This window comes from Stylophora pistillata, chromosome 2, assembly GCF_964205215.1.
Source record: "Stylophora pistillata chromosome 2, jaStyPist1.2, whole genome shotgun sequence".
NCBI classification, from domain to species: domain Eukaryota; kingdom Metazoa; phylum Cnidaria; class Anthozoa; order Scleractinia; family Pocilloporidae; genus Stylophora; species Stylophora pistillata.
The window spans coordinates 3,094,555-3,108,407 of record NC_142520.1 but is presented as its reverse complement, the minus strand read 5'-3'; the positions used below and the strand labels follow the sequence as shown (position 1 = coordinate 3,108,407).

At 39.4% G+C, this 13,853-nt stretch overlaps 2 protein-coding genes and 2 long non-coding RNA genes across 6 annotated transcripts; 1 reads left to right on the top strand and 3 right to left on the bottom strand.

Annotated features, from left to right (window-relative positions):
• Nucleotides 1-176: 176 nt before the first annotated feature.
• LOC111326593 (microsomal glutathione S-transferase 1) lies at nt 177-3,756 on the bottom strand. 3 transcript variants are annotated; one of them, XM_022930609.2, is made up of 3 exons: nt 3,503-3,756; nt 940-1,019; nt 177-499 (listed from the first exon to the last, which is right to left on the bottom strand). In XM_022930609.2, exons 1-3 carry the CDS (start codon nt 3,620-3,622, stop codon nt 247-249), a joined length of 453 nt encoding a protein of 150 aa, XP_022786344.1. In that variant the 5' UTR covers nt 3,623-3,756; the 3' UTR covers nt 177-246. The 3 variants fall into 3 exon arrangements, with proteins under 3 accessions (XP_022786344.1, XP_022786343.1, XP_022786345.2); XM_022930608.2 differs by lacking the exon at nt 3,503-3,756 and adding an exon at nt 2,866-3,448; XM_022930610.2 differs by lacking the exon at nt 3,503-3,756 and adding an exon at nt 2,250-2,823.
• An 815-nt stretch (nt 3,757-4,571) lies between these two features.
• On the bottom strand, nt 4,572-5,818 carry LOC111326594 (microsomal glutathione S-transferase 1). The gene is made up of 3 exons (XM_022930611.2): nt 5,592-5,818; nt 4,939-5,009; nt 4,572-4,845 (listed from the first exon to the last, which is right to left on the bottom strand). Exons 1-3 carry the CDS (start codon nt 5,709-5,711, stop codon nt 4,608-4,610), a joined length of 429 nt encoding a protein of 142 aa, XP_022786346.2. The 5' UTR covers nt 5,712-5,818; the 3' UTR covers nt 4,572-4,607.
• A 1,070-nt stretch (nt 5,819-6,888) lies between these two features.
• Nucleotides 6,889-11,869, bottom strand: LOC148736668 (uncharacterized). The gene is made up of 2 exons (XR_015996561.1): nt 11,332-11,869; nt 6,889-10,677 (listed from the first exon to the last, which is right to left on the bottom strand). It is a non-coding gene; the product is annotated as an uncharacterized LOC148736668 (long non-coding RNA).
• Nucleotides 8,452-11,049, top strand: LOC148736669 (uncharacterized). The gene is made up of 2 exons (XR_015996560.1): nt 8,452-8,769; nt 9,313-11,049. It is a non-coding gene; the product is annotated as an uncharacterized LOC148736669 (long non-coding RNA).
• Nucleotides 11,870-13,853: the final 1,984 nt, after the last annotated feature.

Here is a 13,853-nt window from a genome sequence, read left to right as displayed (position 1 = left end):
TATGAAAGTGGTCTCTAGTGCTTTTCTTTTAGTTTTTACTACACAGCTACTGTGAGCTAAAAAACTACTGAAGTGGAGAATGGACTCAGAAAGTATTCTTATTTCTACCTCATGTTTACACACTACTCTGGCACTGTAGTACCATTTACTAAAAACCTAAGTGAAAGAGAACCGAATAAAAAAAGCACTGTTACTTTTATTTTATAGTAAAACAAACTTCTCAGAGGAAATCAGCCTTAAAACTGTTTAAAACACGCCAGTCTTGACAGCAGAGTACAGCACACTGAAACCCAAAACTGCAGTACAAACTGAGCCACCTAAGAAACTCAAGGCTCGTGGTGCACTGATGCCATTCAGGTAAGCTATGGTGTGCAGGAACCTAGCCCCTGTGAAGATACGCAGACACCAAATGCCTCTTGCCACAGGCTCACCAGACAACCCATACAACAGGGCAACAATCATGAAGATTGGGATGTTCTCCAGATCATTCAGATGTGCTCTGAAATTGAAACAGTTAAAAACTCAACTAAGCTCTTCCAGTCCCAAGATTCAATTTATCTGTACAAAGCATAAATATTTTCCAGAGCAGGAGCTGTAGCTGTGTGGTAATGAATTTTAAAGTAAGGGAGCCCCAAAGCAGCAGTGATGGTGGAGTGTCAAAATGATACAGAGGTAAGTCTACAGGCATCCTCCCCTGGAAATTTTTGATAAGTTAAGACAAATTCTAATGCCATTTGGCACCTTTTGAAACAATTTTCAAAGAAAAGTTTTGGGTCACTTTCCAACAATCTTGAAGCCATTAATATTGTATACACTACTCAGAACCACACATATTGGCACCAATGCATTTATCTTCTTCCTTTTCAATTTTATAGATTTTAACAGCTTAGTACATATAATATACTGATCATATCTCAGATGAAATTTACAGCTGTATACCTGCGGACTCTCTCCACATCAGGATTTACAGGCACTGGTTTGGTATTGTCTTTACCATAGTCCTCTGAGCTTGGAAGAGCCTACAAATAGATGGTGTGTTGGTTTTATATTGTTCAGCTAGTAGATACAGTCCTTGGGACTGTCTGCAGAATTCAAGTTGCTGAAATTACTAAAGGGTGAAAAAAATCTGTCTGCTAGATATTGTATTGGTATTGTAAAGAGAAATTCTAACTTTGTCACTCCTGGATGTGAAAGGGCTAGAACCCACAAAAAGCTAGCCACTCTAAGACACAATGAATAAATTGGACTGTGAAATACAGAGAACGTTCTGTACTTCACACTGAATTACAGCATTGGCAGCGGAGTTAGGGGTTACAGCCCCCGTAAGAGAAAATTGGAGGGGAGCTAAGCAATGCCATGTTTCTGTGCCGACAATATTGCTGGCTCAACACAAGAGAAGTTCAGAAAACTATAATCAGTCTTTTGATCTTTTCAAATCGTTTCATCAGGATCATCACTATTTGACGAACTACAATAACAGGTGGTGAGACGTTTTTAATTTGGACAGCTCCGACCTTTGTTCATGCAGCGAACATTATAGAAATTGTTTAAAAATCTTCATAAGGGCACTTCAAACTGCTCCGATCCGTCACCTCTGCACAGAGGCACTTGTTATTTCTCATTCAGTTCCTCGTTGTTCAAAGCGAGCCATAAAGCTTTGGCTGAATGGCCGCAAGTGAAATTATGCCCATTGGTAACGATTTTTACAACAGTTCCATTAATGGCAAGTGAAATAATGCCCATTGGTAACGATTTTTACGACAGTTTCATCAATAGCAAGGTGGATGGTAAACTAAAAATCATGCGCGCGGAGGTAACTTTCTCCAAATCTACACTTGTTCATGTTCGTTCCACATTTTTCAAACAGGCGAGCGAGCTCGAAAAAGATTTTTAATCTCAATGCAGTCTCCATCCTTTTGTCGTTTAAGTAATTAAATGCTTGTGGCGATTGGTTTAAAGAGTAAAATGCACGGTTGGTAGTCGGCAGACAGGCTCATTGACCCTTCGATTCGAGCCTTGAAAGCGAATTAAACGCCGATCAGGGCTCTGAACCTGAACATTTCAATCATGAGTTATGCAATCTTATTTAAATCAAGAATGGCAAAAAGTAGAGAACAATTTTTTGAAAAATCACTGAATAAGAACTGATTTATGGCCATCATGCTTGCGAGCTTAAGTCATACTCTTCACTTTGTTTGCTGAAAACATTTAATTGAGATCATTTGCTCGGAGCAAAGTTTAAAACAAACCTTTTTTTGCAATCGGTGTCTCGAGGTTAAAAATGACATCACCCACGTTTTAAGCATGAGCGCTGAGCCATAGAAAAGATAAGCGGAGAGGAAACGATCGGCCACAGAAAGAGGCAACATTTTAAAAGTTTGAAACCGTTGTTCCTATGTAACTCTAAATTAAAGGTTTCTTTCACAGTTGCATTGTCACACAAGGTTACGGATGAGGCTTGGGACTAGGCAATTGCACAGCTTTTGGGGAACAATCAGTTTTCAAGGAGTTTTCAGAGATATTGTTTTGTGTATTCATTAGTCTGCGAAAAACTGGTTTCCTTAACTATCATTAACTCATATGGTTATCTCTGATTATAGCTTCGTGTACGCCACCGAAAGCAATCTTTACATAACCTTGCAAGGTACGATCGCGTCGCGACGCCCTCCCAAATAAAATCCTAGGCTTCTTACACTAAAAAATCTTCTAGCTTTTGCCATCCAGATGGAAAGAACCCGAGCTTAAGGACAACAGAGTTTCCAACCGACTTCAGTTTCAGGAGTTAAATTTTCCATAACTCAGACTCGAGTTTACAAACAAATGATTATTGTACAATCTTGGCGCATAACGCAATTTGCGTCTTACCTTGTTCGCCACACGCTTTCTCACGGTTAAAAAGGACATGGCAAAAGTTTTGAGCATGAGTGAAGAGCCATATAAAAGATATGCAGACAGGAAACGATCATCTATAGTCAAGGGAACCATTTTGGAACTTGAAGAAGGCTGATCTTGTTGCACGCAAATTGAAATGTTTCTTTTATTGGCGACTTGTCACGCAAGATCGGGGACCTGGTAACAAGTAGTTCGCTCATAGCTCGCAGGCGAGGTGTTCGCTTAACCAATGCAAATATGACTCAGCTTAATTTATTATCGCATATTTCTCCAAATTCTGTTAAAATCGTTTTTTTTTTTAGGTCATTTACTTATGAATTTATCTACAACGAGCTTTGTGCTTGTGCTTAGAACTGCATGCAATCATTGCAATGATTGCATCATATTAAAACGGTTTAGTTCCGAAATAAAATCCCACGCACATTCAACTGGAAACGGTTATTAATTAACTCTTACCATCCAAACAGTAAAAATATTGGCTTGGTAAGCACAGCTTTTTCATAGATACTTAAGTGTGGAATAAATGTTTTAGTTCTTGGGACGTTTCGCGTTTTGATCTCAATAATTAGTGATGTGTGGTCAGCGCTTCAAGTATCATGCATATTCTCACCTTATTTCTAATGCGATGCCTTGCGGTAAAAAAAGACATTGCCCACGTCTTCAGCATAACCATGGCGCCATAAAAGAGATAAGCAGCTAGGAAACGGTCATCCATCTTAAGTGTTATCATACTGGAACTTTTTGTTCAAAGAACAGGGAGGAGACAAGCGACAGAGCGCACTCAGCGAGATACACCTCAGCAAACAACAGAAGCAACGTCTTTGTCACGGGAACACTCGAATGTCACACAATCTTTTAGCTGTACCGAGTTTTTTTTATGTGACTTACCTCCAATCCAACTGTAACCATTTTCATTTTCGCATGTCCCGCCTACAATGGATTATGGGAACTAGATTGCGGAGCTTCTCCGCTCGTTTTCTGCTGCACCGAATTCCTCAAACCTTCACAAAACTATCAGCCAAGAGAGCTGCCTCACAGGTGGCGTCCGTTGCGCGGCCTTCTCTCGCCTCCCTCCTCCTCCCCACTTTACGCCTGCCAACCATTTTAAGAACTCTAAATCTGAAGAATTCAGACTGTTTAATCAGTGTTTTTTGTCCATTCGATACTCATTCGTCACCATTGCCATCTTCATCGCATCGTCTTCATCTGTCTATCATTGCACGTCATGGTCAGCGTCATCGTCATCATTGAAGTCATACTCATTGTCATCGTCATCGTTATCGTCATCGTTGAAGTTATACTCATTGTCATCGTCATCGTTATCGTCATCGCCATAGTCATCGTCGTCGTCATCAAAGTTATCGTTATCATTGAAGTCCTACTCATTGTCATCGTCATAGTCATCGTCATCATCAAAGTGATCGTCACCGTCATCGCCGACATCATTATCAAAGTCGTAGTCGTTTTTATCATTATCGTCGTCGTCACTGTGCTTAATCGTCATCGTCGTTGTAATCGTCATTGTCATCGTCGATGGTTGTTTATGTCAACATCGTTAGCGTTAATGGTGCCTCTGCTTTCTTACGTTAGAGCTACCAGGTTGAAAGCAACGCCGATAGCCAATAAGGATTTGGGAATAAGTCTGTGATTTTTACCCCGAATTGAATCTTTAAAACTGGTAGTTTCTACTATTTTATTTCCCATTTTTAAGCGGCTCAAATTGCAGAATATAACACGCAAATGGCCATAAACGCTGTGCAACATGCACCAACCGCAAAACTCACAGCCCTTGGATAGCTGAAGGCGTTTAGATAAACTATAGTGTGGAAGATCCTGGCGGCCGTGAAGACCCGTATGCACCAAATACCCCACGTGACTGGCATGCCAGAAAACATGTACAACAACGCAGTAATCATGAATATTGGAATGTTCTCCAGATCATTGAGATGAGCTCTGTAATGAAAATAAAATTATCGACGTGTTTTTTGTTAGTTTTATCTTTCCGATCCTAATTTATTTTAAAAAGGCAAATTTTCAAAGTTATACCTTCTCACTCTTTCTACATCAGCGTTTATCGGAACAGGTCTGCGTCTATAGTCCTCTGGACTTGGAAACGCCTGTATTTCGATGAAGAAAGAAAAAAAGAGGCCACAAGTAAGAAAATCTTAAAGGAAACGAGGCCCTGAACGGGTTAAACAGATCATTTTCAAATGTACAAAACGGTTACATCCCACAACCAGGGAGGGGACTGGGCGGATTCCCAAGTGGCTCTAAACAGACTCCCCTTACCAACAGTCAATTATTATTTTCTATAGTCCCCTTTCTTTCTTCTACTTTAGAAACACTTGAATGAATTCCCTATCTAGCTTTAACATCTTTTGATTCCAGTCAAGATCTTACGATTTCCTTTGACCGATGGCACATACGGGGAATCGTTGACATAACAAAATGTCACACAACATGTCACAGTTCGTAATATCGATCGACAGCTGTGGAATGCGGAGCATATCGTCACATGTTGTTTGCAACTCAATCCAATCCACACAATCAGTAAATGTTTATAAAACAGCATGATCTCTTAATCAACCTAAGTTTTAAACGTTAAACTAAGTTCGTGTTCTTTCAGTTCCCAATTCCCGCCAGCTTGAAGGTTTTCGCCTTTTGATAGTGTTATGATAACAACTCACTGGTTTTCTCACCTTGTTTGCAATGCGATGCCTCGCGGTTAAGAACGACATTATCCAAGTTTTAAGCAGGAGTATGGCGCCATAAAAAAGGTAGACCGAAAGGAAATGGTCATCGATCGAAAGCGTAACCATTTCCCAGCTGTCAAAATTGTCGTGTTCGTTAATTACCTCGGTTGTAAATGAGTTTCGTAACTCTCACACAAATCACGCGATCACGCAACGCGACAGAGTGATTCAGCATTCATTTGACCACAGGATACCCACAAAAAAATCCTTCATCTATATGGCTAGAGAAAACCGAATATCAAGGTCTATGTTGCTATCAAATGAGAAACAATCTTGTGAACTTCCCCTTTATTTAGATGTTTTGAAAATTTAAAATACGGGCATCTTTGAGTTCAAATCGATCCCTTGTGCACTGTTTCACTGTGTCTGAGTAATTACGAGCGGTTCTCTTACTCCGTTGGTCCGAGTCGAAGAGGATCAGTCACCAGAAAATGTTCACGAAATGAGTTTGCAAAGTTTGTGTGATTGTTGTGTAATGCTGCTGCAGTTGTTTTATCACTCTGATGTCTACGAGGAGCTTAGCTTAGATAACAGTCCCTACCCCCCCCCCCACACACACACACACATACACTACACATCCCCCGCAAGTAAGAGGACCCTAAATTCTTCTATTCTGGTGACATGTTTTTACATGCCCTGTGTGCAATAGAATATCTCAGTTATCAGAGTAAATGAAAATAACACTACATTGGACGATCTTTTGACTCCGAGTTCTGTTCGATGGTGACACAAATAGCGATTCCAATCTTCAAAAAATCTCTTCGAGAAGCCCATTCGCTGAGCTGGACCTAAACTAATTAATTAATCCTATACTCGATGCAATCTTCTTCACGATCACCACTTTTACCTAGGCAAGACAGGATTTTTCTTTTGCAACAATGACAAAAAATAAACGCACATATGTTAAAAATATTTCACTCATTCTCTCACTGTTTAGAGATGGACAAAAACAAGGCTTTTAGTTGCTGTGAAAATAAACTGTAAAAGATAAAACGAATTTCACGAGAACAGGATTTCAGGTGGTTGAACGGAACTACGGTCGCTACGCGGAATTTTTATCGAAAGTGAAATTTTATTTCTGCAAAATTTAACCGGAAATGATGCACAAGGGAGGAACCTGCCAAACGGAACTGGCAGGAAAATTACATTGTTCTGTAATAACGCCTCTGTGCAATTTGCTGTTTCATCAAAAAAAAAAAAAAAAAAAAAAAAAATCATAGTCACGAGTAACTGCAATCAGCTATAGAATTCAATAAATAATATATTTCAATTTTTTTCTTGACATTTCAAAGATTTTGTTATTAAATACTTCTCGTAGAAATAACTTTGTACATTTTGAATGTAATGACTTAAAATATAAATAAAAATAACTGTAATCTGCGTGTACACTCGTGGCTTTGTCCATGAGAAGGTATACAGTGAAACTTCGCATGATAAGTTATCTGAATTTAACACTACACATTAGCAGATAATTGTTTGCCGTATCTAAACATACATTAAAAAAAATTCAGCTCTGAATTGAAAAATGAAGAGAATTTTCTCATTTTTGGGACCGTCTGCAATTTTGATAGCACCTATTGTCACCAAAGCGCGTTGACAATGTTTCGTTAAAACTACTGAATCCCAAAATGTTGGCCTGGCGCAGTCAATAAATACATGGGTCTAGTTTTTGTTCGGTTAAAACACTTCTTCTCTTCCACGCTGGTATCAACTGGTCTCCCACGCTGGTATCAACTAGTCTTCTGAGAAAATCGTTCTTCTACAGTTTTTCCGGCTTAGAGAAGGCTTCTGTCCTTGCTATAACGCCACATCGTCGCCTTCAACTTTTCTCACACCAAGATCCTCTTTTATCAATGGGATGAACTTGTTGGCTTTGCAAAGTTAGTAACAAAGTTCTGGTAGACATTTAGAGCCGTTACTTCCCTTCAGTAATCTTGAAGATAGGGATATCAGAAGAAAACAGCCCAGCGTTATGATAACAACACTGTACTCCAGCACAACCTCGTGCATCGAATAAACCCTTGTGATACGAGATCCTTCCATAGACGAACCATGATGGCTTGAAGCTGAAATTCCAGGGATAGACATGATAACTTTTGCGAGTCCTTTGTCGATATGGAAATTCTTTTACCTTTAACGCCAAGTTGACCTGTTACTTCTGTGAGGTATATTTATCAACTGAATGTCCTTGCATAAGCAAACATTTATTAAGGGTAGAGCGGTGTTGTAACGAGATTGACGTAACATCCGGTAACTTGATATCCGGTGAAAATTATCGGTAAACCCTTACACCGCTTTAGCTTAATTAGCCCACTTGCGTTGACAGAATTTGTCATCGTAAACGGGTAATCTTTTTAAAAAAATCCTTGTTCGAATTGTATGATAATTTCACTGCCCTGTGGGGATGCACGAACAAGGTGCTGTGAAGGTCGAAATTTCCTGATACATATTGTATTTCTTTCAATATGGAGTATGCATTGTGTTTCATGTTTATGAAAGGATCAGGTATTTCACAGCTTTTAGGGAAACATTCCAAATAGCCATTTATTCTACATATCAGCCGTAAAAACGTGATTGACGCTCTTTGTAAAAACACAGCACGATTTTTAAATCATATAACTTTTCAGACTGTTGTAGGTTAAAAGTTCAAATAGTTCATGGCAATCTGCCCGCGCGCTCATCGAATCCTTTGTTGAGTGACACAAGGAAAGTCCGTTTAAAGTTTTTCATCCACTTAATTTGTTCCATCATATAATTCTATGATAACAAAGATTAAAAGCTCTCTATTTTTTGAGTGTTTCGCATTACAATTATCTTGAGGAATGAAAGAATCTCTTACAGCTGTATCACAAGAATCAAGTTTCGCGCAGCCAGCCCGTGCACAAGGTCACGCCGCCCTTGTCCTAGCTTGTTAATGCTGGTCATAGCTTACAGAGAGAATTGTTGAATTACTTTATTCTTCATTCTTTTTAGAAATAGCCTTAGCTATCCGACTTACCACAAACATCCGTTTTAAAAGCGCTCAGTGACATTTAGGGTTGCAACTGATGTCAATGAACGAACTCGCGGGGGATGGAAGGTGTCCTTACTCTGCGCGGCGGGCCTCTTTGCTTGTTGTATTAAGGTAAATGAATAACCTTTTTTCTTGGAAATGGGAGCCAGTATTTGTATTTTGTAACACAAACATTTATTTTTTTTTTCGGAATTTTTTATCTATTCAAGGTCAGTTTTGCCCACAAAATTCTCCGAACATAGTTTTATCTTGTTGAGTCAGCAAAGGTTCACCATTTTGCAGCCGCGTCAATGCAAAATCATATTTTTCTCAACTCCTCACAACTACAGCGGCACAGAGACTCAATGATAAACCCTCCTACTACAGCTAGGAGCACATCCCGAGTATTTATTGTCTACCATTGCCGAGGTTGACCTTTCTTCTATGGCGTTCCATCAACACCAAAATTCAAACTTAGCTCTTTCTCCACGCGTACCATCATTCACTGATCAACCCATTTCTCCTGACCAACTGGTATTGACAGCTGAACTGCAAGAGGCATAAAACCAGAGATTGTGAAATGCTTTCTACTTAAATCATTCTTTAATCCAAGAGGATTTTTTAACCATCTCTATGTCCGAAAAACCGCCAATTATTTCCCACTTTCCTTATCAGGCCGGATAAGAAAAAGACCAGCCACAAAATAAACAGAAAAAGGACGGAAACAAATATTTTGCGGAACCTTTAACCTGGAACAGTGCGACCGGCGTGAAATAGCGACTCAGTTGGCGCTAAACTGAAGTGCGTGGTTTTGGCGGCTTATCTTCACAGTTTCGACAGTTCACCTTTTCTTTTTCATTGCGGGATGCCTTAGGCAGAATGTTTAGTTAACGTCGAATTTGCCAGAGTTTTTCAGTCAAAAGTCACGTCCACTGAATTGATCACGTGACCACGCCAGAACATCAGTCTGCCAAGATAATCTTATTATTCTATGCAGAACAGCCCAACATGTACCTTGATTTAGAGCAGCACCTGACCTCCAACAAGGCCACTGTAGTTTTTATCCTTAGTTTTAAGAGGAATCTATCGGAAGCTTTGAAAGGTCTTAAAATATTGCAGGCTTTTAATTCAAGTCAAAGCACTAAACAGCGTCAAAATGCAAGACTGAACGTAAATTGCAAGTAGGCAGCTCTATCATTTCATGATCTACCGTGCTGAAGTTCTTAACGTATAAAACACTAAAAAATATAACTAACAGCTCACCGAAAACGTTTTCATTCGTTGGGTTAATGTCGCTTTTCTGACGGGATGTACTTACTAGTTTATTAGTTTATTTAGCTTCGCCAACCGGCAGGGACACAGCAACAGCTTGCGCCAATTACTGCGGGCCCAGTAAACCCACCCATCCCACCCCAGGGGAGGACATCCATCACACAGTAATCTCGTCCGAGGGAAATTAATGTCTCCTACCCCAACCCTGCAGGAGACGGGACCTCCATTTATTCGTCCCTATCCGAGAAGACTAGAATATCTAACCATTTCTTGATGTTTTAGAAAGGTAGCAAATTCTTCTCAATTATTTTAAGACTTTGAGTGTTGGTCCGGCCGGTGCTCGAACCCTCGACCTCCCGCACAAAGGTTTCCGCTGTCCACTTGTTTGTCTTCAATGTTAATCAGTTTCTTTTATGTGCATTTTGTGGAATAAGGCCCAGAAAACAAAGAAAATGTTAAAGAACTGAGGTGTTACTGAATTTAAATATGAAACTTCATTCTAGAGCACTTTTTACGCCCGGAGGTACACCCCAGGATTCTTGGCAGGAGTCCCCCTGATCAGTTCTCCAAATCCTGACCCCATTACGGGCTAAAACATGCCATTTTCCACATCTGCTGTCAGCCCTGCTTCTGAAATACGTCGTTTCTGATAGGCGCACTGGATCAGAGCCGTATTCAAGCTTCAGACTGCTTCCGAAGCCGTGACGGAATTAAGCTCAGATGATACGCTTTGCTTCCTTTTTTCTCTCATGATCTTAATGAAGATTCCTGCACAGGAAAGAAGAACCCTTACAAATGTTTCCCGCTCTTAGCACCGCGCGAGCTTGGTTCATATATTGTAGCTCAGTTGGCAGTATCTGGGCCCGTCGAAGCCTGAATTCTTTTCATGCTTCTTTGCGGCCGTGGCAGCTAATGTCAAGGAATAATAGTTACGAAATGAGTCCTAGTAAAAATTAATTATGTCACAAAATCGTAAATGATTGTTTTAGAGAGTGGGACATGTTTCATAATGTTGTAAACAAAGTCCGTAGTTGATTTACTGTAAGAGAGATGTTGTAATTGCACGCGTTTAGTCCTCCTAATAAGGAAGGGGAGACGTGCTGTTGGGTAAGAAGAATTAAATGAAGATATATTACAATAGTTTGACTCGGGATTTTACTTTACTCGTGATTGTAAGAAAAATACTAGCCAATAGTTACGCAAGGCGAACTGTGAATACCGTAGTCGATTGTCGTTTAAGTTGAATTTGTCAGAACGTTTGAACTGTTACAACGAAAGAACTTTTAAAACGTCGTCGAGAATTAGTCTTGGAAAAGAAGATTGTTTACAGTCTTCTTCGATTGATATCTAGTTAGCCAGGGACTGCGGAGTCCGTATAGATTACGCGACAGCTGGAAGGAACGTGGCTTTACTTGGCTTTACCTCTGATGGGCTCCTGTTATTATTCATTTGGCTTTTAAATGGCTCATAAACGTTTACTCACTCATATTTCCGCGTTGACAACCAATGATTGACTAAAATGGCTCAAAAACCATATCCTTTAGAGGAGCACATACCCTTGGCTGCAAATGTCGCGAAGTACCCCTCCCCCCTCCCCCCCAGCACTCGTTGTAACCTTTTCGTGATAAGCGGTAAATGGACCTTGCTGCTCTTAATTGAATTGTTCTCATACCTAATTATTTTTCAAGTAATCCCCTGAACGGTTTATTGTTACTGTGGTAGCTTAATCTTCATATAAAAGAAAAACTCAATTACTAATCCCCCTGCCATTGAAATGTTAGAGGATTAGTTTACTCGATGAATAAAAACGTAGCATGCTGTGAATCAGAGCATTGAAACATCGGTAAGGTGGCTCTTGGTGAATTTTTCAACCAAAGTTTGCGATTCAAGACCATAAATTGTAGCAAAAATATTTCGGAGATTCGAACTAAGAAGCATTTTTAAATTTTCTACCTTGAAAGAGTAGCTGACCTTTATAACAGTCGTGCACCGACGCAATCATCAGTTGTCATGACAACTAAGTACTCTGTGGGATTAAGATCCTTTGCTTTCAAACAATGGATAGTCTTTACGTGACATTCCCCTGAAAAAAAGGGAAGAAGTTATCACGAGATACATCAGATATCAATTGAAGTCATAAAGATCAGAAGATGAGAAAACTTGTACGTTTGAAAAAATTTAAAGGGGAAAATATTGAGAAATTGTTTAATAAATTTTTTTTTAATTTCTGATCTACTAGAGGAAAAATACGTCAACGCTTGTGAAAACGTACAAAAGTATTTCAAAATTGTTGCGTTAAAAAGCCAAACTTTTTTCACTAACTTTTCCGCAGTTTTGATGGGACAGCGCGCGAGTTTTTTAAGAGAAAACCGAGTGACTGCAAAAATCTGCGCGCGAAGAAATAAATCAATTATTGGTCACTGATCGTTTGAAGTGCCAGCCTTTTCAGTCTTTATTTCGTAACCGAAACTTCAGACTGGATATCTGTTAGATCTTAATATGAATAGTTCTGATCAGTTAAAATAATGAAGAAAACTTAATAATTAGAGAATACCCTTAGGACTGACCAAAAAACGTGCACATCCATTATCTTTCACCCGATTGATCTAAGCAGCTTTTTCACCTTTTAACTCCCCCGATTTGACCCGCAATTCTTCATTCTAGCTGCTTCACAATATCTTGTAAACTATCTGATAACCTTGAGTTTTCTCGTTACCTGTTTTTTGGATAATGTATCGATATTGTAAGAAGAAATTTATTAAAAATTATTTCTGAGAGTGTAAGGGTAATGTTCATCTTAACTGCAAGTGAGAGCAGCTTCTTTCTAGAGAATCATTCTTATGACGCACGTGCGAAGGACAGCGCAGTCGTTCCATGGGTGCATGCGCATTTTCGTCAAAAAATTTTACCACTGCAGGGATAACACTTTCCCTAAAAGTTCTAGGCTAAATTCTCAGACTTGAAACTGATTTTTCAGTTCTACACAATGATTCTGTACATTCCCTCGACCGGCACGCTTTAGGAAAAGTAATCACTGTTAATTCGTGGAAAATCCCCTCAGCATAGGTGACAGGTCAGAACATGAAATGAAAAGAATGTTTTCTTTATATAATCGTGTGACCTGAGGGATAACAGCATTCATCTCATGATTAAAGTTCGTTTTCTTTTTTTTCCTTATTAACTTCCGGTAAAGTCCATAGATCATAACCGACGAGCATGATGACGTCAATTGCAAATCTGATTTGTCGACGAAAGTTCATATAAATTTAGCAAAAATTAGGGGAAAAGAAGAAAACAGGTAGCAACCCGCCCACGTATCAGTAAGCTCTAATTCTGTTTGCTAACGGAAGAGATTTTCATTGAAGTTCACAGCCCCACATTAGCAAACACGTACGCCGATATACAGCCGTTCGAGGATTGGAGTCCAGTGAACCTTCCAACTTCTCAAAGTTAAAAGAGCTTCGTTGCATGTCATTAATGGCGCTAAAAAAATCAAATAATTACGTTTGCTAGAAAACAACTAACCCTTATTTATCGTCCATTTGGTGTGTCTCTTGTAGAAGGAAAACTTCCTATTCTTCGCCAGATACTTTAATTAATCTCCCTGGTTATTCTAAGAAACATATGATAGTCTGTGGCCTTTCTTTGGGCAGTTCGAAAAGCTGCAAATTCTGGAACCAAAATTCCTCTTTCAAAATGATGCTCTTTGAACACCATGGTATCAATGGACGCTTTTCGTTTAACCATTCTTGTATTTTTCATGTTACCCTGCTCCCAGCATAAATAGCGTATCTCTATCTTCATGATCTTTCTATACATAAAACAGACACAACTCAACATTCCTCTACTCATATGAGCTGACGAAAGGCTAGCGCTCGCAACGTCTACTTTAGCAACTATTTACATTATAACTCAGTTGGTAAAACCTAATTATCTTGGCGCTG

Coding starts and splice junctions, on each gene's coding strand:
- LOC111326593 (XM_022930609.2), bottom strand. CDS start 3,622: ATGATAACACTTAAGATGGATGACCGTTTCCTAGCTGCTTATCTCTTT. Junction 1,020..3,502: donor GGCATCGCATTAGAAATAAG/GTGAGAATATGC, acceptor ATCTATTTGTAG/GCTCTTCCAAGCTCAGAGGA. Junction 500..939: donor GATGTGGAGAGAGTCCGCAG/GTATACAGCTGT, acceptor TTTCAATTTCAG/AGCACATCTGAATGATCTGG.
- LOC111326594 (XM_022930611.2), bottom strand. CDS start 5,711: ATGGTTACGCTTTCGATCGATGACCATTTCCTTTCGGTCTACCTTTTT. Junction 5,010..5,591: donor GGCATCGCATTGCAAACAAG/GTGAGAAAACCA, acceptor ATCGAAATACAG/GCGTTTCCAAGTCCAGAGGA. Junction 4,846..4,938: donor GATGTAGAAAGAGTGAGAAG/GTATAACTTTGA, acceptor TTTTCATTACAG/AGCTCATCTCAATGATCTGG.